This window comes from Uloborus diversus, chromosome 3 (genome assembly GCF_026930045.1).
Source record: "Uloborus diversus isolate 005 chromosome 3, Udiv.v.3.1, whole genome shotgun sequence".
NCBI classification, from domain to species: Eukaryota; Metazoa; Arthropoda; class Arachnida; order Araneae; family Uloboridae; genus Uloborus; species Uloborus diversus.
In genome coordinates, this window is record NC_072733.1 from 145426473 (window position 1) to 145454021 (window position 27549).

The 27549-nt window shown below is 33.3% G+C and overlaps 1 protein-coding gene across 1 annotated transcript in view; it reads right to left on the minus strand.

The window, feature by feature from the left end:
- LOC129218986 (transcriptional enhancer factor TEF-1-like) overlaps positions 1–27549 on the minus strand; it is a 92713-nt gene that overhangs the window by 3091 nt on the left and 62073 nt on the right. The window contains exon 12 of the mRNA XM_054853304.1: positions 3132–3284. Coding sequence (XP_054709279.1) covers positions 3132–3284 — 153 coding nt within the window. The remainder of the gene's footprint in view (positions 1–3131; positions 3285–27549) is intronic.

A 27549-nucleotide genomic window follows, 5' to 3' on the forward strand; every position in this document is an offset into this window, starting at 1 on the left:
CTTATCACTGAGTATTTAAGATAGTATCATCAGGATTTATTAGAGGCTCTAAATTGGCGGAGCAGCTTTGAGAAACAAATTGGAATGTTAAGGCTTAGCATGCAGAATATTTATTACACTGGAGGCCTGAAACTTAGAGTGCTTTAAGTACTTATGGTATATGTTCTACTATTTTGGTGAGTTTAAGATCATTATCTTTTGTCTAGCATACATGTAAACACTTTAAAATGTGGGAAGAAGCGTTCCTGAAGTTTAGGTTTTCATATACTCTGAAAATAAATAATTAAAAAGCTCATACTTGTAATTCTTTTGTCAAAATACTTGATTTGGGTACAGCTGCAGATTTGTAATAGTAACCAGTTGTAATTTTGTTAAAGATAATTATCATCCAAAGTGGCAATCAAAATTGCCTGTTTTTAAAGTGTTGTTGCTCAAATTTTCTACTTTCAATTTTTGTTCTGTCAGTACCCTTAGAAAGATCAGTTTTTTTTTTCCAATCCCCCCCCCCTCCCTTCGCAATGGTGTCCTTTCAGACAAGGATGAAATACTGAAGTTGAAAAATTGTTTGTCGCTCATGAGAAAAGTTCAGTGGGCATAGTAGCTAATCAGTGACTGTCTTGGAAAAGGGTTTGTTGTGATTTACATCTGTTATCAATTAAAAATAGTTTTTTTTTTTTTAAATTCTTCTTCAAAAACGTTAGTTTGCAAATTCAGTATGATTTCAAATTTCTTATTTGGGAAAAATTGAAAACATAAAATAATAGAAAATATAGACCATGCTAGTACTAAGTGGTTAAAAATCATCCACAGCGAAAATAGCCTGTTTCCAGGGAAAAAATTGCCATAATCGATTTTTTTTTTGTCAGCCCCATTAGAAATAACAGCTTTCCTCTTATTATTAATATGGTATTTCAGTTGAAGTGCTCTTTCTCATTAGGATAAAGAAAAAAAAATGAATTTGGATAATGTGTTTTCTTTTTTTTTTTTTTTTTGTGAATTGCATGAGGTCAGCTGCTACCAAAAGTGTACCTAATTACTTTTATAATTGTTATCCAGCTTACTTTCGTCCATACTGGTGTGGTTACAACCAGTTTTACAACTGCCAACTACATCGCTAATACAGGGGTCGTAGTGGTGATTAAAAAAATTTTAGGATACAATTTCGGTAAAATTTTAGGACAACAAATATTAAGTTTTTATAACTTAAATAATTTGCACGCTTGATTTTTGTAGTGGGTGATCAAACATGTCAAATTAAATCTTGAAGATGACAACAGAATGCATTTAATCTTTTGTTCTTCAACACAGTGACTCATTATGAGGTAGAAATATTTTACCTTGTGATTTGAATCCGGGTTAATCTAAACAGACAATTTAAAGGAAAATCTTTTAATGAATTTGTCTTCATAATAAGTATAGAAATAAATATTTTATTGCAGAAATAGACTTTTTCGTCTCCAATTACTTCAGATTTCATGAACTTTAAAATTTACTTCTAATAAGTTTGTCCAATTTAAGGTACAAAAAATTAACAGCTGGGCTCTCTTTCTGTATACAATTATTTTATGCAGGCCAGAGAGAAATGAGACAAAATGTATAAGTGTAAATGGATCTTTCAATGAATTTGCAGTTCTATTATATCTATCTAAATTGCCACCTTCATACTGTACAGATACAGATTTCAAGAAATAATGTTCAATAACTAAATACTGCTCAATCAGTTAATCACATACAAACCCAAGAGTGAACCACCTTGTTTCAACTTGTTGTAAAAAGACATAATCAGCCGAAACTTCAAGCAATTCAACTAGCAAGAAATCAAAATCTTCCCCCCTGGTTTGTGATAATTTAAACCATTGATTAATGTCTAATGCAAATTTTTCTATGTTGTTTTTCAACTCCCATGATCATAGCATTATGCACAATATGCAAACAATAAGTTACTATGTTAACCAGATTAGGGAGCAACATCTCAGCAAATATGGTTAACATATTTTTCATCTCATTTCAAGGGGGTAAAAATCAAAAATATCAGATCCTGTTCACCTAACCTAACTCTTTTTCTGCAATGCCTACAGCAGAGCTGTTTTTATTTTCTTTATTATTTTATTTTAATTTTCTGAAGATGAATGACTGCAAGCATTATAAAGTATGGATAAAACAGACAGCTTTATATTGAGCATATATGTTATAGTTAAATGCATCCCCCCCATGCCCTCTTAAAAATACAGCAGCACTATATGTTTCTCTTTCTTTCTTTTTTAGAGAAAACTTAGAGTCTAGCAAGGTCATTTTATCTTAAAACATAGGCATACCATCAAGCAAAGTTTAATTTTTAGGTTGAATTTTCTTTTTCTATGCAAGTATGGAATAAAATAATGAAAATTTTAGGAATTTTAGAAATTTCAGAAATTTTAGGACAACTTCTACCCCTGCAAATATGTCATGCCAGATATTGAGGGATCAGTCATATTTTTTGTTATTTCCAGAACAATATATTTTTCGATCATATTTAAATCATAAAATAACATTTTAAAAGAAGAATAAAGATAACTAACTAATAACAAAAGTAAACCCATTCCCATGGCCATCAGCATTCATTATGCATTGTAAAACAAGTTTATCTTGTGAACCACAGTTTTTTCAAGTTCATTTTCATCAAAAAAAAAAAAAAAAAATCTGATAGGGAAAAAGGGGGGCTGTTCTTTCTAACAGTGCTAAGGAAAACCAAATTGAAGGTGGCAAAAGCCAAGGAGCTTAAAAATCACAAAAATACTTGAACATCTTAACAACCAGAAGTACAAGGCTAATAAAATTTCAGGTTACCAGTGTAATGAAATTTTCTGCAAGCTTAGCCTTAACATAGCAATTCGTTTCACAAAACTGCTCTGCCATTTTGGAATCTTCTATTTGAGGGGAAAATATTTTTGTACAGTGCTAATGTTGAAAAAAGAGAAAACAAGAATGCACAAATGTTTCTCTCTGTTGATAGAAAAACTCAAAATTTGGGTTCAAATTACCAAGCAACAAAAATCCAGCATAATGACATTTAGAGATAGAATTACAACACTTAATTATCTAACGAGTGGATGCAGCTTCATACAAGCAATGCTTAAAAAACTGCAACTTACTTGATATATTGTGAAATTTTCTAGTACACTGTTACACATGTAGCTTTCAGGTAGATGCTTTAGCTTGTGGATAAAGTTGATTAGATATTCACACATCGGAGATCTGTGAATTCTGAACACAAATTTACCATTCTCAAACCGAGGATACTCAGTCTGAAAGTACAAAAAAACACTAATGAAGAATACATGATAAAAGCACTCATTATATATATCTTCAGTCATCTCTAGTTCATCTACTGGTAAAAGAGAGGACTTGACTAATGCATGTGAAAAGGATGTTTATGTAAAATACCACAAATGAGTGCTGAAATTAATTATTTTTGCAGCTAACCTACAACTAACTGCAAAATGTAAATAAATAAGGTTTCTTTCAAAATAAAAATGCAATTCCTTTGAATGCATTTTTCATGGGTGGAAAAATAATACAGTCGATATTTGTTATAATGGCCTTATGTCCTTCAAACAAAATTGGTCGCTATAGCAAGAGGTCCCTATAATGGAAATATATGGGGCATTGCTTCTGCTTTAGTTATAGTTAAAAACACTGGAATAACTTTTACAACTTATGCTTCATTTTAAAAGATAATCAAGAAACTAATAAAATAAATAATATAAGTTAAAAAATAATAACGACGACACATAAAACAACTTTAAAATAATACATTTAACTAAAAAATGTATTGAAATTACTGACAGCAATCAGTTATTTTTAATTGAAAGATCACTGTTTCTTTTGAGATTTTTTTTTTCTTTTTGTCTTTGAAAATAAGTTCCTCCTCTTACTTAAAAGCTTTCCACTTTTATGACTACACATATTTCTAAAGAGGAAATTTTCTTAATATCTGTCACTGGTGTATGGTTCTTATCAATTCTGTACCCTTTTCAGTTTCAAAAAACTCCTTTCCATGCAATTTTTTTTTACCCTTAGAAACATAAAATTGTTAAACATTAGTTTTCGATCAGTCTTGAGAATTGCAAACATGTTGAACTTAATTTCGGACATATACTGCCCTACTGCTATATACCCAAGCTTTGTCTACAATTCACGAACCAAACCACACCATGCTGCGGACGCTTACAGGTGAGATGGATCCACTATAAGGGGGCCCCCAAAAAGTTAATTTTTTTTTTCATAATGAATTTTTTTTTTTTTTTTTTTTTTTTGTACTACAAATTTTGCTGGCTCTGTATTAACAAGGTTTATGCGTTCAGCAGAAAACTCTCTCCCATGGAGTGAGAAAACTATCTAGAGTGACATCTAGCATAGAATGAGGCCACTAAAATGTCATTCCATGCCATGCCTCACTATTACTGCTTAAGGCATTTATTTTGTTTCTATTGATTTACAGCATTTCAAGATGTATAAATCTGTTGTAATTGTATATTTATGTAAGTTTCAAATAACAAATACACTGATTCAGAAATTAAATTGCTTCAGAACTTCCTTTCCAAGGGTACTTTGGAGATATTTGAAAACTTTTTTGGGGACACATAACAAAAGACAAAAAGATGTGCGATTGAGCACTTTCTTCGCTTCTGCAAGTCAAGGGGCCCCCCACAGGTTTGCTGTGATCATAGTCTTAAAATTTCTAAATCGGGCCCTGTTCTATCGACCAGTTTGTTGGCACTCTCAGCATCAATGAGAAGACATCTGCCTCCGGCTTGGTGATTCACTATGCTAGACTGAAGAGTTCTAATAAGAACAAAACAGCAGTCTCTAGCTGTAATAACTAGGCTGTCTGGTAAATTGCAAGAAGGATCATCTATTTCAACTTGTTCAAGCTCTTTTGGCTGACAGGACATAATTCATCAGTAGAGTTAGTTTATGTTTATATGTTTGAGGTGTTATATCCACTTAAAAACCCTGAGTTTGGTTACAAGTCCAAACTTTTATTTTAATTATTTAGCAGATTTACAGCAGTGATTTTTTTATATCTATCACTTATACTATGATAAATGTTATTATGTTAGCATAGTTTTGAGAATTTTAAAATTTAAGTAAACTAAATGAACTACGGTTATAATAATTTCATTGTGTTTATATTGTTATAGGGATACTTGATCACTGGGATCAAGTATCCCTGAAACAAAGAGATCAAGTATCCCTAATAAGATATTTTTATTACAAACATACTTGTTCGATTTTTAACAATACTAAATTTACTAAAAATATGTCTTAATTATTTAAGACTGTCCAGGGAGGACAACCTTGGAGAAACAATTTGAGGAGCATTTGTGGTGATTTTAAGGAGCATTTTGAAATTTTGCGGAGTAGCTCAATATTTTGTATAGAATTCAATAAAGGAACTAAAATCACTTATCAAAAATTGTTTTTGAACTTTGAAAATGATTTTGAGCACTAGCATTTAAAAAAAAAAAAAAAGTTTTTAACATTGTGTCATGCTTGAAAATGCTCTGCCGGGAAATGCGGAGCAAAATAACTTTTGTGCGGAGCTGTGGAGTTTCACTATTTTTGCTGAGCAACTCCACAAAATGCAAAGCAGTTGCAACCCTGACTATCTATACTTTAAAATTACATTTTGCTAAATTTTTTAAGTTGTATGTAATCTACAGAATGCTTTCATTAAAAATTTTCTTCTGACACATTCAGACGATCATTTCTTGAGCTAAAACAAAAAGGCTGAATAAGACTAAGTGTCACCAGTATTTGTGCACACGTATAACTTTACCATTGTTGCCAAGTTTCAAAGCTCTACTTAATGGTTTTGGTAAATTTTTTGGTGAAGGATCAAGTATCCCTAGTCTCTGCTAACGTTTAAAATTTTATGCTTCTAATGCTATTTATGTATTAGAATAACTGCTACTAATTCCATTTTTTTAATTTTTAAACCATTCAGAAAATCCAATATTAATTGTGAGAGCTTCAATTTTGTAAAACTTAATTGAAAGTAAAAAGTCATTTATATGAACAAATACATTGTCTTTTGAATATTAATTGCCGAGTACTACACTCCATTCTAATTATATATTCCTCCAAAATCGTTACATCATTTCTATTGCGTTTGATCTTTTATTTTTAATCGAAAATCTGCATTGACATACTTGCGAGATGTGTTGTGATAGTGAGACAAAAAATTCATGAAAGTCTTCTAGTATTTTCGGCTGGGACGGCTAAAAGTTATCCTATGAGAGATACACACAACAGAGGGGATTTGTAGCAGGAGAGATCACCATATGTATCTTTCTACAGGATTCATATTCAATTTTGAAATTAAAAGTAAGTTGTTTTTAAGGAGTTTTGCAGGAGTTCATTTTACTTTTAAGGGCTAGTTTCTTGTTTAAAGATGCATTTTTTAAAACGTGTTTCAGAAAAAATATGTAGCATACTAAATTCATAGTAAAATATGCATTTTTTTACTGCTTCTTTGACATGAGCCATCTCGGAATCAAATTTAAAAACAGGGGGGGGGGGTAACCATTGAAATATGTTTTATTTTGAAAAATGAAAGAAAAAGTGATATGTTGAAAATTAATATTTTCTCAAAAACAAAACACATACTAGCAATTTCCTAACCCCAAAAAAAAAAAAAAAAAACGACTTTAAAAAATAAAATAATTGCTAAAATAAGAACCTTAATTAGCCGACTGAAAGTAGTAGAGTCTAAAAAAACTTCTAAGTATCAAAATAATTGAAATATTTACAGGATACAAAACGACGAACTTCAAACACATTCGGCGAAGCTTGTGCTTGATTTTGACATAGAAACATAAGGGTTACTCATATGAGATTGAAATATACAGAAGATTCAATTTAAACATTACCCTTTCAATTTACCCTTCAATTTAAACAGTTTTTAAAAAATTGTGCAAATTATTTTAATTTTCAGAATTGATCAAAATTTTGTAGACCATTTCAAAACTTTTGTGTGTCTATCCGCTGATAAACATAGAAAACTGACTAATTTTTTAAGAATTTTTCTTCTAAAAAGTATGAAAATATTAATTTTAGGAAATAGTGGTAGAGGAGAGTGATGTACCTTGGGACACTCTGCTAATTTCCAAGAATCTATTTTTAACAGCCATGGTTTTTATAATCTCTAATAGTAACCATCACCACTAAATGGTGCCATAGTAAAAATCAGCATTAAATGAGTAAAATTGATAATTTTGTGAGAGAAAGAAAATTTCATGACTCCAAAGTAAATATTTTCTTCATTTTCATTTCATTTTCTGTCTTTGTATTTGTAAAAGTAATCAACTAAATTTTATTTTGTTATTAAAGAGAAGTACTTTAAATATTTTGCTTATGAGTAAATAATGATTGCGCATCTAGATTGACCATATTTTTTTTTTTTTTTAAATCACGTGGTGATTGTGGGACAGCCAAACATATTGTACCTAGGAAACATTCCAAATAATGCATGGATACAAATATGCATGCTTCTTAATAATTAAGATATGTTTAGGACCACGGAACAATTTACTAATCTTATATAGCGTTCTAAATGCATTTAAAGTTAGATAATAATTCATAATTCACAATTATTTATGATTCATTTACTACCATGAAAAAAAAAATTTTTTGGTCTTCTGGTGCAAAATTGGTTTAAGTATATGGCTGTTTCCAGAAGAATTTCCCATAGTACAACAGGATGTGTCCCAAGGTACAATAGGATTTTGTACCTTGGGACAGCTTGGAACTTTTACTTTAAATGGCTGGCAATATTTTATTTCGAAGCTGTCTGAATTTAAAAAAAATATATTACATAGAAGTATGTTGGGGTATTTTAATGTGACTTTTATATTTTAAATTTGATCTAAACAATTGACATTAAAAATTAAAATATGAAAAGTGTCCCAAAGTACAACACTCTCCCCTACTACTGTTTAGTTATTAAGCTGCTCTTTCATCTATTGTATAAAATATGTTATGTTTATTTATGTTTTGTAATTAATATCTTTATTTTTTTAATTAAAAAAAAAAGATTTAATAAAAAAAGTAAGACTTTTCTTTTTTTTAATCTAAAAAATTACAAACTTTGCCAACTACAGATGTTACGGATTTAAAAACTTAAAGAAGCTGTACCAAAAATAAATTTCCGCCAACAATTCCTTACTTAACTTTCTGACAATTCAACACTCTTAAAGAGCATGAGTTTTGTTAAAATCATTTCAACTTAATGATTTCAATAAAAATACAAATGAATTTAATTTCTTTGCCTCTTCACAAGGCATAGTAAGCATTCAAAATGCAAAAAATCTTATACCCATGCCAGATGCAAAGAGATTGCGATTTTCAAAGTGAACGCGTTATTAGTATAAAGAATGGCACATAAAAGAATTCATTCAAGTAAATTGTTTTATAATTGCATTTTTGAGCTCTACAATAAAAATATTAATAACAATCAACGTTTTTGAAGCAAAAATGAAATTCAACCAGTGATTTAGATTTTAACTTTTTGACTCTAAAAGACACAGAATTTGGCTTGAAAGTTGTGACTTTGTGATTTTTATTGGAACAAAAAGAAATTTCATTTATTTGCCCTTGAAAAAAGCATAATAAGCATCAAAAATCAGAAAAATTCCGATTCTCATATCGGATGCAAAGAGACTGCTTTAATCAAAATGAAAATATCAAAATTCTAAAAACGGCAAATAAAAGAATTTATTAAAGCAAAACAACTTTAGAATGGTATTTTAACAAGTTTACAAGTTTTATTATTAATAATTATCGAAATAATCGTCAGAAATTTGTAAAAAAAATTCGGATGTGGGGAATAAAATAATCTAACGAATAGCGGAATTCCGGTAAAATTCGATATAACGTAATCATTTGTATCGGATCGAAGAGAGAAGAACATCTTTAAGGTCATGTAGAATAAAAAAATAAGGAATTTGTAAGGAGATAATAGAGAAATTCAGGAGTTTTAAGGGCCCTTATTTCTTTAAATTAATCTTTAAAAGCAGGAGTTTATAAGGAGCGTACGAACCCTGTTCTATGAGTGCAATTCTTCACCTGAGTTTCTGACACAAAAACTCATACACAAACAAAACACACACTATTCTTTTTAATTTAGTTCCTAGAGATAGAAAATACATTAGTAGTTCAGGGTGCTATCAGATCTAATCACACAATCAACTTGCTTTGCTTACTCGTCAGGCCTCAAAATATTTTAACTTAGCTTTATCACTATTGCACAAAGAATTGGTACCCTCTCAAAAATAAAGTTTTAAACAGAATGTACTAGTCACTGTACTAGTCTTTTATCGCTTATACAAATAACTACTTCTCATTTTTCATTATTTTTTTCATTCTAAATGCGAAATCCATAAAAGTTCAGAGTAATAGTATTCAAGCAAATGCAAAAATTATGAAAATAGAAGCTACTCTTTATTGTAAATTAAAGAAACCAGGAAGAAGGGTAATGCCATAGATGGAAACTTAATAAATTAACCAATGAAGCAACTGTATTTAAAAATATATTAGAATGACGGTTTGATCACGCAGCATAAAATCATCATTTTCACTTTTTTTAAGTTACAAATATCATTACTGAATCAACTGTACAGTACAACTATAGGGCATTTGTTTTCCTTACTACATGCAGGGATAGAAATGACATTAGCCAACAAAAATATAGGAATTTTCTGAAAAAAATATAGGAATTCGATGGAAAATATAGGAATTTTCTGCAAATATAGGAATTTTTGGAAATAATTTAGGAACATTTCGAAAAATAAAGGATAGACAGGAATTTGTTTTATAACAAGGCTGGCGAGTATGACATTTTTTTTTTCAAAATGCAATACTACTATTTGATTAAAAACATATAAAGACACTACCTGACATAAGTGCAATACATATGCATAAATAAGTCTAAAAATACAAACAAAACCAACTTTACAAAAAGAAAAAGAGCGTAAAACTGTAATTTGTACTAAATAGCATTTTGAGGCATACTTCTTCAAAAAAAAAAAAAATAGATGAAATTTTTTGTAGATGAACCCAAATCTTTCTTTAAAAAAAAACCCATAAATGACTGGTTTCTTTTCGATAACAGTAACGATACTAAAAATGTGCAATGAATTAAATTTCAACAAAAAGACTCTCATTCTACTTTCAAATGTCTTTATTAACAAATCAGTTAATTTGAATCCTAATTAAGAACCTTCACATAATCAAGTTCAGAATTTTAAAACATATTTTCACAAGCAAAACATATGTAACAATGAAGTTACAACATTTTGCTTCATTAAATTTTTGCATTGCATTTTGTACAAGACTATTTATTCCAGGGTTCCCACTCTCATTCAAGAAAAAAATTCAAATACTTATTTACTATGTTGTAAACCTAGTGATAGCTCTTGAGCAGTAGTGTTGCCGGGATTTCATTTTGGAGGGGGTCCAATCAGTGGCATTGCCATGTTATTTTTTTGGTGGGGGGGGGGGGGGCGCTAAGGAGATTTGACAAATTGATATGGAGATCTTCTTAAAAATGAGCAAAATAGATTTTAGAGACGAAAATTTTATTTAACTGTTATTAATGACAATTAATAACTTTGAATGCATTTGAATTTAAAGCAAGCAAAAAAATTTAATGCAAAATAGATTCCCCACTTCCACAAGAAGCTCACGCAGGGACGAAATTCCAAGAAATTTGGAGGGAACTAAGTGCCTTTTGTTAGATTCTAAACAGGTATATTCTCAGAATTTGCATCTACTTCATTGATACAAAGGAAGCAAATGTTACGAAGGTTGCAAAGAGAAATATTTTCGCACACTAGGGGAAAATAGAGAATCATTGCAATAAAGCACTACGCCTTACAGCGTCCCTCATTTCGTCACTCCTCCCCTTCCCCTGCCCAATGTACTTTATCAATTTTCTCTTCAAAATTTTTTTTGTGTGTTATATATTGTACAAGAGCAATGTATGGATGCCTCACTTGCCAAATCGATAAAAACTGTCGAGAAAACTGATGAAGAAGATAGTATTATCCAATAGGAGTGAAAAGGCCCTCGTGTTACATTTTCTGCCATCACATGGTCAGAAATGTATTGAACCAAAACTTTAATATAAATTCACATGCTAAGCATTGATTAACCACTATTAAAGCAGAAATGTTTTTTTTTAAGCGGGGTTAATCGATTTGGCAACTGAGGCATCCATATATGCATATTTTTTCTTGTTTCATTTTTTTTACTTGAGTAAAAAGCTTGTTTTCAACACACAATGCATTTTTTCTTCAATCATATCTTTACACTTACGTCATTTCTGAGTTAGTGCAGACCCCACCTCGCCCTTTTGGATACCCCACTGCTCCTAAGCAGTGTTCTCAGCTAAGCACTTTAGGATAGCAGTCGTTTCCATCCTAGCACAACCGTACTTTCTTTGCTACCTCCAAGAACAGGAACATATTTTTAATGAAAGGTTTTGCATTATCCGATACTGGGATGGGCAAGCTGTGCTCCAGAATGAAATTCGGGAATAAAAGTTCTGTTAATTATGTTATTCCTTGACGATGCAGTAAAAGCCAAACTTAAAAGTTTTATAAGTTGTTAAAACATGCGCATTATTTTTTCATGTGTTATGCTGAAATCAAAGTCACATGTTAGCATGTCACACAGTAATATCAGGGGTCAGCCCAGGTTTCATTTTTTAAGTCCCCGTTTCGTGAAAAAACAAAATATTTTTTTTTGAATTTTCTTTATTTTTGTGAAAAAGAAATGATTGGGAAATTCCTTTCCTTTTCTGGAAAAAAGTGTTCATGTAAAAATTTAAATGTATACTGTATGGTTTTTTTTTTCAGAAAAATCTCTGATATGATGTATTTTTTTCTGAAAATCTTGACTTTTCAGGACCAAATTCGATCATAGTTGAAATCCACGATTTCCCATGACTTTCAAGGACACCCAGTAAAATATATATTTGATTTAGAAATATTTGGTCATTAAAGCAAAATAAACCAGACCTAAAAAAATAGTAGCCACCACTGTCACCAAGTTTTAAAGTACAAAAAGTGAGGGAGAAGGGCGGTTAGTTTTTACTACTTTCATTTAAAAATAATAATAATAAATAGAACCTTGCACTTGTTTACAAAAACATGCATTTTGGAAAATGTAAGATAAATTGAATTATTTCAAAATAAATATATGAGAAGTCGGCTGGAAACTGCATTTTAGTAATTAAAATTGTTTCTTTAAGTTCATACTAAAGCATCCAAATCAATGAGGATCAAATGCAATTGTGCAGATAAAATTTCACTTTTCAAGAAACTAATTAGTTAAAAGAAAAAAAAAAACATGATTTATGACACACCTTTATGTTATTTTTAATAGTTTGCTTTGAGATAAGCATCTAAAATTCTGTTTATGGAAATTTAGGCAGTTAATAATTTTGTCTACTTCGATCTAGAAAATGACCAAACATGGCGACTACGCGAAAAATTTAAGAAAATAGATTTTTGAATTTGATGCATAAAAGCAGTGGCGTAGCCATGGGGGGTAGGAGGGTCAGAATCCCCCCCCCCCTATGAGCCCCAAAAAATCATTTTTCAGTCAAACCTGAAGGGTTCTGTTTATGAGCTAAACGATTTTTATTTAATGTAACAGCTTTTATGGCAGTAAAAAGCTTATGTCTTCCTGTTATATATATATATATACAGTGGTGTGCAAAAATTAAGGACGAGACGGTTTTTTCAATATAACTTTGTACAAAAGCTTTCCAAATCAACACATTTAATACCGTAAGATCCCCAATACGTAAGGACATGTGTAATGTAAGAAACACTTACTAAAAGAGAAATCAGAGGGATAAAAAGAAGCTTTATTGAAAAAGTAGCATGGAGCGCAATGCGACTGAAGGCCGAAACATCCCTGTGATGGGTGTCCAGCAAGAAACATCCGGTCTTTAGTAGGGGATATGATCTCCCCCGACTAATAGGCAGGTTTCACAGCGTCTGCCCATGCTGAGAATGAGGGTGTCAATGAGTTGTTGAGGCATTGCTGCCCATTCGTCTTGCAGCGCCAATCAAAGCTCCTGAATCGTTACTGGTGGTAAGGTACGATCTGCCAAGCGTCTGCCTAGAAAATCCCATACATGCTCGATGGGATTGAGATCCGGAGATCGTGCCGGCCAATCCATGCGTTCCATATCCTCACCCTCTAAGAGCTGTTCGGCAGCTACTGTGTGATGACATGGTGCATTGCCATCCATGAAAAGGACCTGCGGACCCATAGCGCCTCTAAAAAGACGCACATATGGAAGAAGAATCTCGTTACAATAACGGGTCCCGTTGACTGAACCTGCATCAAAGATGTGAAGGTCTGTACGACTACCAAGCATGATGCCTCCCCAAACAAGAACACCGTGACCTCCATACCTGTCCCCTTCAATGATGTTCGAGGGATGATTGCAGCTTCCCCGCTCTCTCCAGATGAGTATGCGATAAGAATCGCTACTCAGACTGAATCTGCTCTCATCTGTAACGAGTACTCGTCCCAATTCATTGTCTCTCCAATTCCGGTGTTCCTGGCACCACAGAGACCGCCTTCTCCGATGAGCAGGCGTTAGAGGTACACACCGTATAGGGTGTCGTGCAAACAGACCACCACCTACTGTCTTCTGGCCACGGTAAAACGCAATATTGGTCGTCCAGTCGTCTGTGTCGTATGTCTAGCGATTTCTCCCGCTGTTTGCCGCCTGTTTCTTCTGGCCTGTAAGACAATATACCAGTCATCTGCGGGTGTGGTTCCTCGTGGGCGACCACTACTGAATCCCCGGATGGCTGTTCCTGTAGTTTGAAATTGTCTCCAAAGTCGTGAAACGATGCCGTTCGCAATTCCGAACTCTGCAGCCACACTTGTCACACTGTGGTCTTCCTCCAACTCCCCAAGGATTCGACCTCGGGTAAAAGCTTCCAGATGTCGTCTTAACAGATTGACTATTTGCCATTTCTCGCTGAGGCAGTAACTCGGTGTGATTTTAACTGCTATACAGCGTGCAATCTCTTTGCCAGAAATACTTATCTTACACCGACAACATGCATTATACTACTCAGACACTCCCTCATTACGTCTGCCTGCATATCTGTGCATGTGCTACCGTACATCACCTTACTTAATCTCCTGATTGGTCTTTCTGTCCGCTCTGCCTCTTCGTTCAGCTGATATGCTAATTTTTCGACTTTGTCCTTAATTTTTGCACACAAGTGTATATATATATATATATATATATATATATATATATATATATATATATATATATATGCGTGTGTGTGGTGTGCATGTGTGTGTGTGTATATATAAACTTGAGGGCATGGTTTTACTTTGAACTTCAAAAAAAATTACCCCCCCCCCCCCCCAAGGATTTTTTCTCGCTACGCCACTGCATAAAAGTAATTGTAAATATAATTAAAAATCCTCAAAAAAAAACTGCATTTCAGATGAAATAGATTTTTCAGCACATTAGCATCCAAAGCAATGAAGATCAAATAATATTCTGAAGGTAAAAATTTTGATTTTTTCAAGAAAATGAGTGTTATCCAAAAAAAGAAAAATTCCGGCACATTTTGCGGTATTTTCAATAGTTTTCACAGCAATAAACTTCCAATTCTGTTTTTGAAAACTTAGGCACATTCTGTTTTTGAAAACTTAGGCACTTAGTTTAGGCTTAGTCTACTTCCATCTTGGGAATGGCAAAAGATGGCGACTACACCGATTTAGATTTTAAATAGTAGCATAAAAATAATTAAAAAATAAAAAAATCCTCACAAAACCACAATTTAGTGGAAAATCCTATAGTGTTTAGCACATTAGCGACCAAAGCAATGAGGATAAGATGAAATTTTAAATTTTTCATTTCGTGAGAAAACTTAAAAATACTCGGAAAAAAAAAAAAAAAAAAAAAAAAAAACAAAAACAAAAAACAAACAAACAGCACATTGTGTTGTTTTCATTAGTTTGCAGTTAATTAAATATCCAATTCTGCTTTGTTTTTACGGTCTTAGGCACTTAACCCTTAAAGTGGAACGCCCCTCTCCCACTAAACTAGTCAAAAATTTCTGACCCACTGTAAAGAATTTGCTCTATTTGGACACATCGCATCCACACGCACATGCTCCGAAAATGCCAGCTACTTGTTGTCAACCCCCCCTTCTTTCTCATCAAGGTGGAACCCAAATTGACAGTTCAATGCACTGGTCTCGCCCTGTTCCTTGGAGATTTGAATCCTTTTACTATTCAAATGCACGTTATCTGGATTTTTCCGTTTTGTTGTGGCTTGCTGAACAAGGAATGCTCTCAATTTCGAGCTGCCTGCTTCATTTTGTAGCAGTAGGAACTAAATTTTTCTTCGCACTTCAGGAATATTATTTCGCAATACGGTCTTCAACTTTTGCTGCAGAAATTACATATTAAAATTCCTTTTCAAAAAGTCATAGTTTATGTTTGGGCACATGCAAAATTTAAATTTGTTCAGTACCTACTACGCTACAAATGTTTATTGCTATTCAATTGTTTGCTTAGCAATTGTTTAGTTCAGTCTTACTAAAAATCAATATCATATGAGTATAGGTGAAAGAGGTACCTATGGGGAATTTTTTCCTCGTTTCTTTTTTTTTTTTTTCAAAGAACGTTATGAATTTCTCAGGGCAAAAGTGTTCTAATGATAGAAGTATTTTCTTTGAGTCATGATCTTTATGAGATTTTGAAAGAAAATCTATTCACTTTATGGTGTTTGAAAAAAAAAGAAAGAAAAGGCTTCAATTGTTCAAATGTGCTCCGATTGTGGCCGAATATCGTCAAGCCTGGGGCAGAGCACATACAAACAAGATTTAAAAAAAAAAAGAGATTACAATCATCATATTTCAAAGAATTACATTGAAGAGTTTATGACCTATACCAGGACTGTGGAGTCGGAGTCGGGCTTATTTTGGGGTAAAGGATTCGGAGTCATTCGAAACAGGCCTACTCTGAATCCGGGCTTCTTTTTGTCAATAATATTTACCGACTTTCCTTGCATTTTTTAAATAATTTACCACAAATTAGTTCGATTACAAGTATATAGGCCTACTAATAACAAAATAACTGTCTTTGGCAACCAGCAGACTTGATTGTTTATCATACTTTCTGTAATAGCTATTTACGCCGTCCCCTAGTTTGCTTGTTTTTGTGCTCTCTTTAACTAATAGCAACTGTCAAACGGATTTGTTGCCTAAAGTAATCAATTTCAAATAAAAATAATAACTAGTAAAAGGAATGTATTCCTTGAACAAGCCGGCGCCCGTAGCTTGAGAGGAAACTTGAGAGTGTTCGGTAAATTCAAATAAGTGTTGGCGCGGTGAATCCGAAAAAGATCCGATAAAATACATAATTATTTCCCTTGAGGGAAGGGAGGGAATTGAAAATAAATAAATAAAAAAGAAGCCGGCGTCGAAGTTGGACGATTCAAAATCCAGGAGTCGGAGTCGAACATTTTCCTTCCGACTCCACTCCTCCGACTAGTACTTTGTTAGTTTAAATTGTACTGTAATGTGTCAAATACAAAAAAAAAAAAAAAATTATGAATTACATAACAATGCTCACTGTTAAATTTGAAAGTTTCGTAGTTTGGTCCAATCGCTGGAGACAAAAGAAAAAGAACCTATAAGACTGCACAGCCCAAGAAATATTTTATTGTGTTAAGATTATTTTTATTATACATTGCTATTAGGTTTCACACAGGTTATTAATGTTTTTAAATGATTTTAACCTGGATTTTTTGTTAATGTTTCGTGTTTAGTTAAAATGTTTCGTGCCTTTTTATTTCCTGTAGTCAGGACTAGATTAGCCTTTAAAATTAGGGAAAACTCGGTCTCATTTCAAGGCCCTCACTTCTAGCTTTTGGAAATTTTTCGAAAATTCTATGCACATTGATGCAAAACTTATTTGTGCTACTAGTAATATTTACAAAAGTGATCCAGTAGAATTCAATAAAGTTTATTCCACCTTCCCAGCGAATTGAAATTTCGTACATTACACATGTTGTACTGCAATGCTCGACGAATAACGTAGTAAAACGTTTAAATCAAATTTAACACTTCACAAAAAAAAAGACATAAATGAGCATTATAACAGAGTTGAACCAAATCCTATGCCAGAAAACATAACTTGTGACCACATTTTATTAAATGTATCCTCACCTTTTATTATTATTTATTTCTTCCAAACATTTTTATTTAGCATGCGGCAACGTTAGCAATCTCTTTAAAAATGCTTTTAAAAGCAGAAACTGTAATTGTTAATCACAGTTTTTTATTTATTTTCTGGCTCCCTAAAAATTCTGAGAAGCTCAAGTTTTCTGACATTTATGGGGTAATCTGGCCTCCCTGTAGCTGTTCTATAGCACAAAATTCTTGACTAATTATGTAGTAACAAGAAATAAAGAAATACTTAACTATACTTTCTGAATCGACAGTACAAAAAATAATAATAAATTATAATATTTTTTTCTCGAAAATTAATAATAACCTAACATTCATGTTTTAAAAAACATACCGGAACAGCGCACATGAGCGGCGGTTGTTATGTGTTTACAAGTTCTCCATCTTCAGCTTTAGGACTAACTTGCAATAGTAAAGAATTTTTAATTTAATACAAAAGAAATTACACATATAGTCATACATTTACGTAAATGTTCATCAGTGGCAGTATCGTGGCGAACGCAATGGGGTCCGCAATGGTGTCCGGCGGCCACCCCCATTATTTTTAGACCATCTCAATGATCTAAGCCCCTATCCCCTCGATTCGTTTTTCTTGTCTGTAAACCTATTTATAGCAGTCATCTCACTGCGTGCACTGTTAAAACCACGTAACAACGAAGTCAAAAATGCTTTCATTTCTTGTATTTCATAATTTACATGACTATATAAACGTGAATATTCATCGTACAGCGTAAATTTATTTAGATTTGTAGTTGCAAAATATGAGGCAGCAAGAAGCTGTAAGAAGGGATGTAAGTTGACTTTTAAAGTTTCGAGTAAAACACGTTTAAATTTTAGATTCTAGATAGACTTTTAATTGATTTTTTTCTAAACTATGCTGTTTAGCAGCACTAGCCAGAACCAGTTCTATCTCTTGCCCCAAAACAGAAAAGAGGTTCTCCTACCATTTCTACTGATTATCGCCAAATTTTAAAATTTTGGATCTTACATACGTTTGTTTCTCACTGTTTCATAACATTTTAAAACTGTATTGAAAAAATAATTGATTGAAATCCTAAAATAGAAAACAAGTAACATTATTGTCTTATGTTAAAAGCATACTTTAAGATGAAAGACTACTTTTCTTCAAGATTGAAGAGAAAGAAGATTCTGTCTTCATCAAATGATAGTTTTCTTTTTGTTTTTAAATTTTGAAAAAAAGTAAATGCGCAAATTATTGTGGTTTTTGGAAATTCCATTAAGTGTTCGTTAAAAATCCCAAAGAAACAATGAAATTTTGCATATTTTTCAAATTTTCAGGAGCGTTACCGGCTTTGATATCAGATTTCAATTTTCTTTTCCGCTTCAACTCTTCATCAATAACTGGAACTCTCTGGTCTTATAATATTTTAAAAATAAAAATGAAGGTTTTTTTTTTAATTATGAAAAAATGGTGAATTTCTTCCATTTTGGAATTTTCTGTTTAGTTGTGGATTGGATAATATTCAATTTCATTATCTTTTTACAAAAATTAAGTGTTCACCAATTGCAACGTTTCAGGGTTTATAGCACTTAAAAAAAAAAAAAAGATGCAAAATTTTCAAAAAAAATCCCCAAAAACCGGCAAAACTCTCCGCGTTTTCGAACTTTTGGCTCGTTCGAATGTCAAAAGCATGCAATTTCAAAATAATTTATTTTTCAAGTCGTTGCGTTCACCAATCACAACTTTTCCGTGCTACATTCACTCGAAAATAATTTTTTTGATTTTTTCGCACCACTCTTCGCTCTTTCTGTTTTACTGAAGAATATAATTTAAAATTAATACACTCCAAACACATTAATTATATTCTACCAAATCATTAGCTTAACTTTATTCTGTTCTGTTTTTCATTTGTTACACCTATTTGTTCAGCATCGCAATTCCTATAGTAACATTAGGTTCAAAAATATAGGTCTAAGAATGTGATGTTTAAGTACTTATTTAAAAATTGGTTTTCAAGTGAAAACAACGACTCTTTCTTTATGAAAAACAAAGCTCTACAAATATTATAATTCCAGTAATGTAAGGATGAGTTTTGCTAACGCTCCAAAGCATAGCTTAGTTTGCTGTTTCACTTTATTGAATGCACATGTTCTTATCAGTCAGCAGGAAGTGCAATCACTGTTCTTTATGAAAAGAACTTGAAAATAAGATTTCCCCCTTCTGATTCTCAAGGGATCTGCATTCATGTAGATGGAAAATACCAACGACTTCCCCTTTCTCGTTTCGTCTTGCAAACGAAACAATGGAGTACTCTAGCTTGTTTACAATGGGGTGCATGCAAGTGTCAGGGTCAGGTATACCCCGCAAGGTGTCCTTGGGGTAGGAAATGGCACGAAGCTGAGACTGGACTATCAACCAAGCTTTTAACATTTCAATATCAAGCCACCATTTTGATACCACCATTTTCACACCACTAAAACCTCTTGCTGCGGCACCATAGGGTACCACAGCAACCCACTTTGATAATCCTTGCTCTATTTTTTTTTAATTGTTAAATGTTGAATATGAAAAACAATTAAGATCGTGCAATTAAAGGTATCCATACTAGTAAAGCAAACATTTCCAATGAAAGGTTCACGTATTTTGGAGCAGGGCTGACTCAAGTGGTTTTGTCCTCCAGAACAAAAATGAAAAATGACTCCCCTCCTCACGATAAAAATATTGAAATTTATATATTGTTAATAAATACATGCCAATGAATCTTGAATAAATCTTGCACATAGATGACCTGCGTCGCAAAATAATTCATATATAATAAATAAGCATTTAGCTTTGATAAATAATCATTCATTGAAGCTCCTTTTTCGATTATATAGGAAAAAAGAAAAAGAGAAGAAGACAAAAATTGAAAGCGAATACTAGAAAAAGCATATCTGAGCCCCTGTGTAACATTTACATGAATTGAAACATTTACATGAGAACTCGAACCTCCTAAAATTTTTAGCCTACTTTCCCAGTAAAAGTCAAAAAAGAAGAAAAAAGCATGAAAGAAGGCTTAATGCATCTTAAAAATGTCGCAAAAAACGAAAAAAAATCACGAATGAATAAAATAATTAAATAAATATCGAAAAATTAAAAATTGGAAAGTAGGGTATTGAGATGAGGAAAAATGTCTGTCGGTCTGTCTGTCTGTCCCCCCCCCCCCCCCCTCTAATAACTTTTGAATGAATAGTCCGATTCGAACAATTTTTTTTTGTTCGAAAGATCTCGGCGAGGACACCTCATTCCCATATTTCACTTTTTGATTTGAACTATTTTTTGTTCAATTTTGAACAGTTCAAAAAAACTTAACATTAGCGCCTACGGGGAAACTGAAAGTCAATGTAGATTCCGTACTTAAAGGCGGATTTATTTCAAACAAATTTTGTTGAAAATAGCTCTTGACGCCAAACTCCAGACTCCGACTCCAAGAATTTAGAGGCACCTGACTCCGACTCCTGTGCCCGACAATTAATCGGACTCCGATCTCCGACTTCGATTCTGACGTCATAGCTTTGGCAAACACGGAGGACAAATGACTGACTTCGATTCTTGGATATTCGTCTCCGACTCCTTTATCCCAAAATGAGATTGATTCCGACTCCGAGGCTATTTTTTCACTGTGAAATAATTATTGTTGATATGATTTGTTTTTATTTTCACGCTAAAGTTTTAATTTAGGTATTCAGTTTTCGGCGAATAAACTCGAAGTCATTTATGTTTCTACATAACGATATGCGCAGACGTTTTTTTTTTTTTTTGACAATGAAAATTATTTCTTTAAGTTGACATTTTATTGTTTTTATTTATTTTGGTAAGTGCATTAATTCACTTAAAAAATTATTTTTGGCAACAGAGGAAAAATAAACGATTTTTTTTATATGATGTATTTATTTTAATAAGCTTATTAATTTTAATTATTATTTTTTCGTTTTGAAAGCTGTTAAAGTTTTTTTTTTATGGAAAAAAAAGTGTATTAGCTTTTTTTTTTTACGCATCTAATTTTTTTAGATGTGTGAGGAATATTTTATTCCTAAAAATTAGCAAAAATATGTTTGAAGCAATTTGCGATTTTAACTATTTTTGAGATTATTGATCAGGTACTAGAAAGTAGTATGGATATACGGGAAAGTAGGCTCGTATAGTTCTAGACGGAACTTCTTGTTATAAATGTAATTTTGAATAAAAAATAGTAACAAGTGACAACCATTTCTGTGGGCACTCATTAAGTCATATCTTCATTCTAAAACAGCGTTGCTTGATTTTATTTTTTTTGATGAGTAGAGGTGGAACCCTTATTAATGTTTACTTTTTTCATGGAGCCCTGGATTTTTCTTTACATAATGTAATCTACTATCAGTAATATTAAATGTTAGACTATTTTAATATATTTTTCATGCAAAAAATAATAATTTATAATAGTTCACATGGATATTAAAAAAAATCTTTATAGCTTTTTATCTTATTTAATGAAGTTCTGACTTTAATAATTCGTGTTTTAGATATTTCGAGGTAGGCCCAGTCCCATTCATCTTGACCTATGGAGATTCAACTATATTTCTGTTCCTGGATTTAGTCACATATATCCGTATTCTTGTAATGAGACGAGGTTAAATTTAACATAATATTTGACTTTAATATTTAACTGAAAGTCTGGGAAAAGTTTGGATATATACAAACTAAATAATAATACGTGATCGGTAATATGAGTAAAAATAACTTTGTGAATCAAAGTTACCGTTATGTACGCCTTGTTATAGTGTTTTTTTTATGCGGCAAGTTTTTCCCAGCTGTTGCCCCAACTGTCGCTTTTATTCATAGATAACACCCAAGCGATCTGAGTATGATGAAAATTAGAACTGGGCCTGAACATCAGTCCCCACCTCCCCCCCAACTAAACTGACAACTCGGCAAAATTGTTTCAGAAAATGTAGTGGCTGACCAAGGTTCTGGCCTCGAAGGCCAGCGGTCAAGAACACAAATCAAATATCAAAGTATTTTATTCTTTTTTAATTAACATGGGGAAATTAATCCGTTATACTAAAAGAACTGCAAAATGATAAAAACATCGGCAACAATTCTGCGGCAGGAATATTTTACAGAAAATATTGTTACTATTTTAAATTATAAAATATTTTAAAATAAGTTTGTTTATTTACCAGAATCGTTAAATAAAAGATAGCCCATTTGGAAATTTCAACAGTAACGATCGTCATTATGCGAAACGTTTTAGCTATTTCGACAGCAATCAGCTTTGTTTCAGTTTGAATGAAACGAAATGTAACGAAGAAATTCGATGCTTAAAGATGGTGTACTATTGTATAAAAATTCCAGTTAAAAAAAAAAATTAGATTCATCAATTAACTTACATAGCTTTTCGAGCATCATATTCATAGTTCGCCGTAATCTGGTGCATAAGCTAAACTAAAAAAGGGAAAATGAAGATTAGCCCTTCCCCCTCCCGAACCATTTCAGCCCCCTTTTGATCCAGACATGTTCGACGATAGTACGTTAAACAACTGAAACAGTAATTTTATAAAATAATAGCAAACTTCGAAACTATGTATAAAGTAACAACGAAAAAAATAATTGTGGTGATAAAAACAGTTAAATTGAACATTTGTGAACACTAAACTATTGTCCGTCAATTTCAAATGTCACTGACTGAAAAAGAGAGTCAGCACCCCGCAGTGTCAGCTCTCAACACCCCTTCAGTGAATAGAAAGAGAAACATCCCCTTGGTCAGCGGCTGTCCCTCACGAAATTTGGAACAGGGGAAAGCACAGTCAGAATTTTACCTTGCGACGGTTTTTAGAGTAGCTTTCAGGTGGCAGAATTTTACGCCGCAGCCGTTCTCGAAGCAGAATTTTCATGGCGAAATTTTCCGACACGGCCGCTCTTCGATACATCGCTGGGTGAAGGAATTTTACGTCACGGCCGCTTTAAGGGTTAAGCATCTTGTCTGATTCCATCCTGTGAAGGAACAAATATGGCGACTATGTTTCACACGTAACTGGTGGTCCGATAGCTTTCCGGTTGGTAAAAAAAATGATCGTTCCAGATTTACCCTATTATGTTGTTCGTACATTTATTTTGTGATGTGAAATTTTGTGAATGAGCTGCTTTTGAGATGTGGAACTTTGTGAAAGTGGCCGCTTTTACGATGCGTATATTTGTGAAGGGGCCGCAAAACGGACCCAATTTGGGTCTGGATCGATCCCAAAGTGTGCATGTTTTTCCGACTTCCTCGATTCCTTTAAAATCGGGACCAGCTGTGCGTATTCTTTTTTGAAAACTTGGCTGTGCAGCCTCTTCGGAGGCATTATTATTAAAATGAACGTTTAGTTGACACGCGAACTGCAGCACCAACATTCCGCACAATCAAAACCAAAACAATCGAAGTTGCGATGAGCTATCCTGCAAGCAGCAATAATTGCAGCCGTAGCCAAACACAAAGTTCCGAAAAAAAAATTGCACGTGTGGAGACTTGAAATGGTAGTGTTAGGCATAAATGCCTGTTAATAACAACAGTAAATAATCCTATCTCATCACCTCACAACACCAATAGTAAAATAATGTTTTTCCTTACTTATAATGTATTACCAATCATTCTGCATGACTGGAGTAAAAGATTCTTATCAGCATTCATTCACATTGGTCGAATCGACCGAATGTTTGTTTCACTTTCGTTCACCTTTGGCGGGAACTCCGTACTGGATGACGTCATAGATGCTTCTAGAAGAAATCTGAAGGCACGTGTGCTTAACGATAGCAGTGATGTGTCCGTTCATGTGACTCGGATATGCTAATGACCCGAGGGGGATATTTAAACTGCTCGCGGCTTCAGTTCGCTCTGTCTTTGATCATCTCTCGTCGTTGTAGGCGGTCGCTCGATCGGTATGCGAACTTGCTTGTTCGTGCCGTTCGCCCTTTATTAAAAATGATGAGCTGGAATTAGCTTATTTCCCAATGGGTTTACTTCATCGAAGTTTTTAGTCAATAGTCATGCAGTTTGCATTGCAGTGTTAGTTATCTCATGCAAAAGTAGCATGTAGAGAGATTATGTTGTTAGTATTTATTTTTATCATTTACAGCGTGTTTTTAACTATTTACATTATTGTTTAAATAAACTTCATGAAAGTTAGAAATAGTTTGTCAAGTTCTTATTTCCGAACTCACTCTGCTATTATCAAAGAAACATTGGGGAGATATTATTAGATTAGAAATTCTCCCCAACACGGGTTATGGGCCCAGTCCCTTTCCTGTGCAGACCTAGTGAAAATATTTTTGGATAAGGCTAGGAAATGATAAAGAGTGTACATGCATCTGTAAAAAGGCAGGGTTATGTCTGTTTAACCTCTGCTTGAACACACAACACCTGCACATCTTTTCTCCTCTCTTTTTTTTTCTTTTATTGCACGTTCGAAAGGTGTTCTTTTCGAATCGGAAGAAAAGCGTGAATTGCTGTCCTGAGGTGTTCTTCTCGTGTTGAAGTTCGGAGGCTTCTTCAAGCGTAAGAACGCAAATGCCAGCTGTTTCAGCAGCTGTCTGTGTGCTTTAGCAAATTGGGTTTGGCAGCTGATGCGCAGATGTTGCCGCTGATCCTTATGATTGAAAGATGGATTTTTAGCGTTCTCTTGCAGCATTCTTTTCGAGATGTTCGATTACTTCTGGTTCGGAAATTTTTTCTGAGAAATTTAGTGTTTCGCTGCCAAAAGTACATGTACCGTTGGATGGTGTACATTTCGATATTTTTCAGAAATTTTGAAATTTTTTTTTTGGAAACTGCAAATACGATGACCCATCTGAAGATGAAGTTATTGGAATGTTTGAGATGGGGGGGCGACCAAGATAGAAGCGGCTTAAAAGATTTTACCAAAATTCAAGAATACTTAAGTTTGAAAAAAAGAAAAATGGCAAATTTCGCGATTCAGATTGAAAAGCTCAACAACAAGAATTACCTCGAATGGTCGACGAATATGAAGTTCCTTCTCATGGAACGGAATGTATGGGATATCACTAACGGAAAAGAACAAGACCCAGTCATTAATGAGAAGACGAATGTAACAGAAAAGGATGTGAAAGAATTTATTGTGAGGAAGCGAACTGCAGTCTCTCTAATCTTCTTGAATATTGAACAAAATCTAAGAAAAATAGTTGAAACTATAGAAGATCCATGCGAATCTTGGAAGAAGCTAATATTACATTTTTTTCCGGAGAATAGATGTATAAGTATGCAACTCTTCATTGAGCTGAATCAGTGCAAGAAAGAGAATGGAGAAAAGCTGAATTTATTCGCGGCGCGTCTGCAGAGAATTTTCGACAAAATCAAAGTTGCTTATCCGAATTTCCCAGAGGACTGTATTTCTTTTAAATTACTGCAAAGTTTACCAGAAACGTATGATCATCTGACTCAACAGATTTTGATGAGGAAAAATGAAGATTTCACATTCGAGAAAATCCTGGTTGATCTAATTATTGAAGGAAACCGTCAAGAAATGAAAGAAGAGAAGACAAATGAGATGCAGGTTTTCCAAGTTAAATCTAAAATTCGATGTTACAAGTGTCATGAAGATGGGCATATAAGAAGCATGTGCCCTTATGTCAAAAATGAAGACCGTCAAAGATTGGCTTCACGAGAAAGAAATAAAAGAGGAAACCAACACCAATTCCGGAAAGAATGGAGGGAAGAAGGTACGAGCCCAAGGAGTAGAAATCGCCGATGGAGTTCTAGAAGGAAATTCCAGAAGCGTCGCCAATCACCTTCAAATAATAGATGTGAGTATCCTTTGTATTTCTTGTCAGAGGCAAATCTTAGTCAGACCCAAGATAAAGGGAATACATTTATTTTTGACACTGCCGCATCAAATCACTGTTGCTCAAATAAGAACTGGTTTAGGACATTTGAACCCCTAAATGATGTAAACATGGCTGTTGCCGTGAAAAAGCAAACTTTCCCGATTGAGGGAAAAGGGGAAATCAAAGTTAAGTTCGGTAAAAGAACTGTAATTCTCAAAGATGTAATGTATTCTCCCCGTTTGAGACGAAATATTTTGTCTGGCACCAAGTTTGACCAGGGTGGTGCAAAATTTAAAGGTGGGAGAGGTTTCGTGGAGGTATCCGACAAACAGGGATTAATTTTTAAAGCTGAACTCAATAATGGAGTTAATAATGTTAATTGTAAAAAGTTTAAAAATTCTCCTAGTTCTAGTCATATAAATAAAGAACCTTCAATAGAATGCTGTCAAAGTGACATTGAAACTTGGCATAAACGCTGTGGACACGTAAGCACGGAAAGTATTCGTAAAACTAGTAATCTTTCAGCTGTTCGTGGTCTACCTAAGTTTAAACATGTTAAATTAAACTGTGATGTTTGTAAATTAGGAAAATTTAAGCGTGTTAGTTTCAAGTCAATTGATAGAGTAAGAAGTAGCCAGCCATTGCAACTATTGCATATGGATGTTTGGGGAAAATGTGAAGTAGAGGGTAGAAACGGAGAAAATTATTTCTTTTCTATTATTGATGACTATTCTAAAAGGTGTTCATTGTATCCTATTAAGTCAAAAAGTCAGGTTCCGGGAATTGTAAAACAACATATTCTGAGAGCCGAAAGATTTATCGGCAAAAAGGTTGTTAGTATCAGATCTCATAACAGGACGGAATTTGTAAATCAGGAACTAGACGGGTTTTGTCAGAATATGGGTATACATCATGAACTCACAAATGTGTACACACCAGAGCAAAATGGATTAATTGAGAATTTTAACCGTACAGTAACAAATAGTGCACGCGTTTTGTTAAAAGAAAGTGGTTTGCCAAACAATTTTTGGCCCGACGCGATGTTATATTTTGTATACACATGGAATAGGATTTGTCATTCAAGTCAAGAAAAGACTCCTTTTGAACTTTACGGCGGAAGAAAACCGTCTGTAAGACATTTAAAAGCATTCGGAGCTACTTGTTTTGCCGGTATTCCAAGACAATTAAGAAAGAAACTAGACCTAAAAGCCGAAAAAGGCGTTTTAATCAGATACGCGTTCAATTGTAAAGGATTTCGCGTTTATCTTCCAGACAAAGATAAAGTCATTGAAACAATCAACGTATCTTTCAAAGAGAATTCCTTTTTCAAGGACGAATTTACTTCCGAGCAGGAATCGCGCAGAAAAGAAAATACCCTTTTCTGGCATCTTTCGCCTCAGGCAGAAGATAAGAATTCTTCGGAAGAAAGCAAAATTTCGAATCGCTTCAGAGAATTAG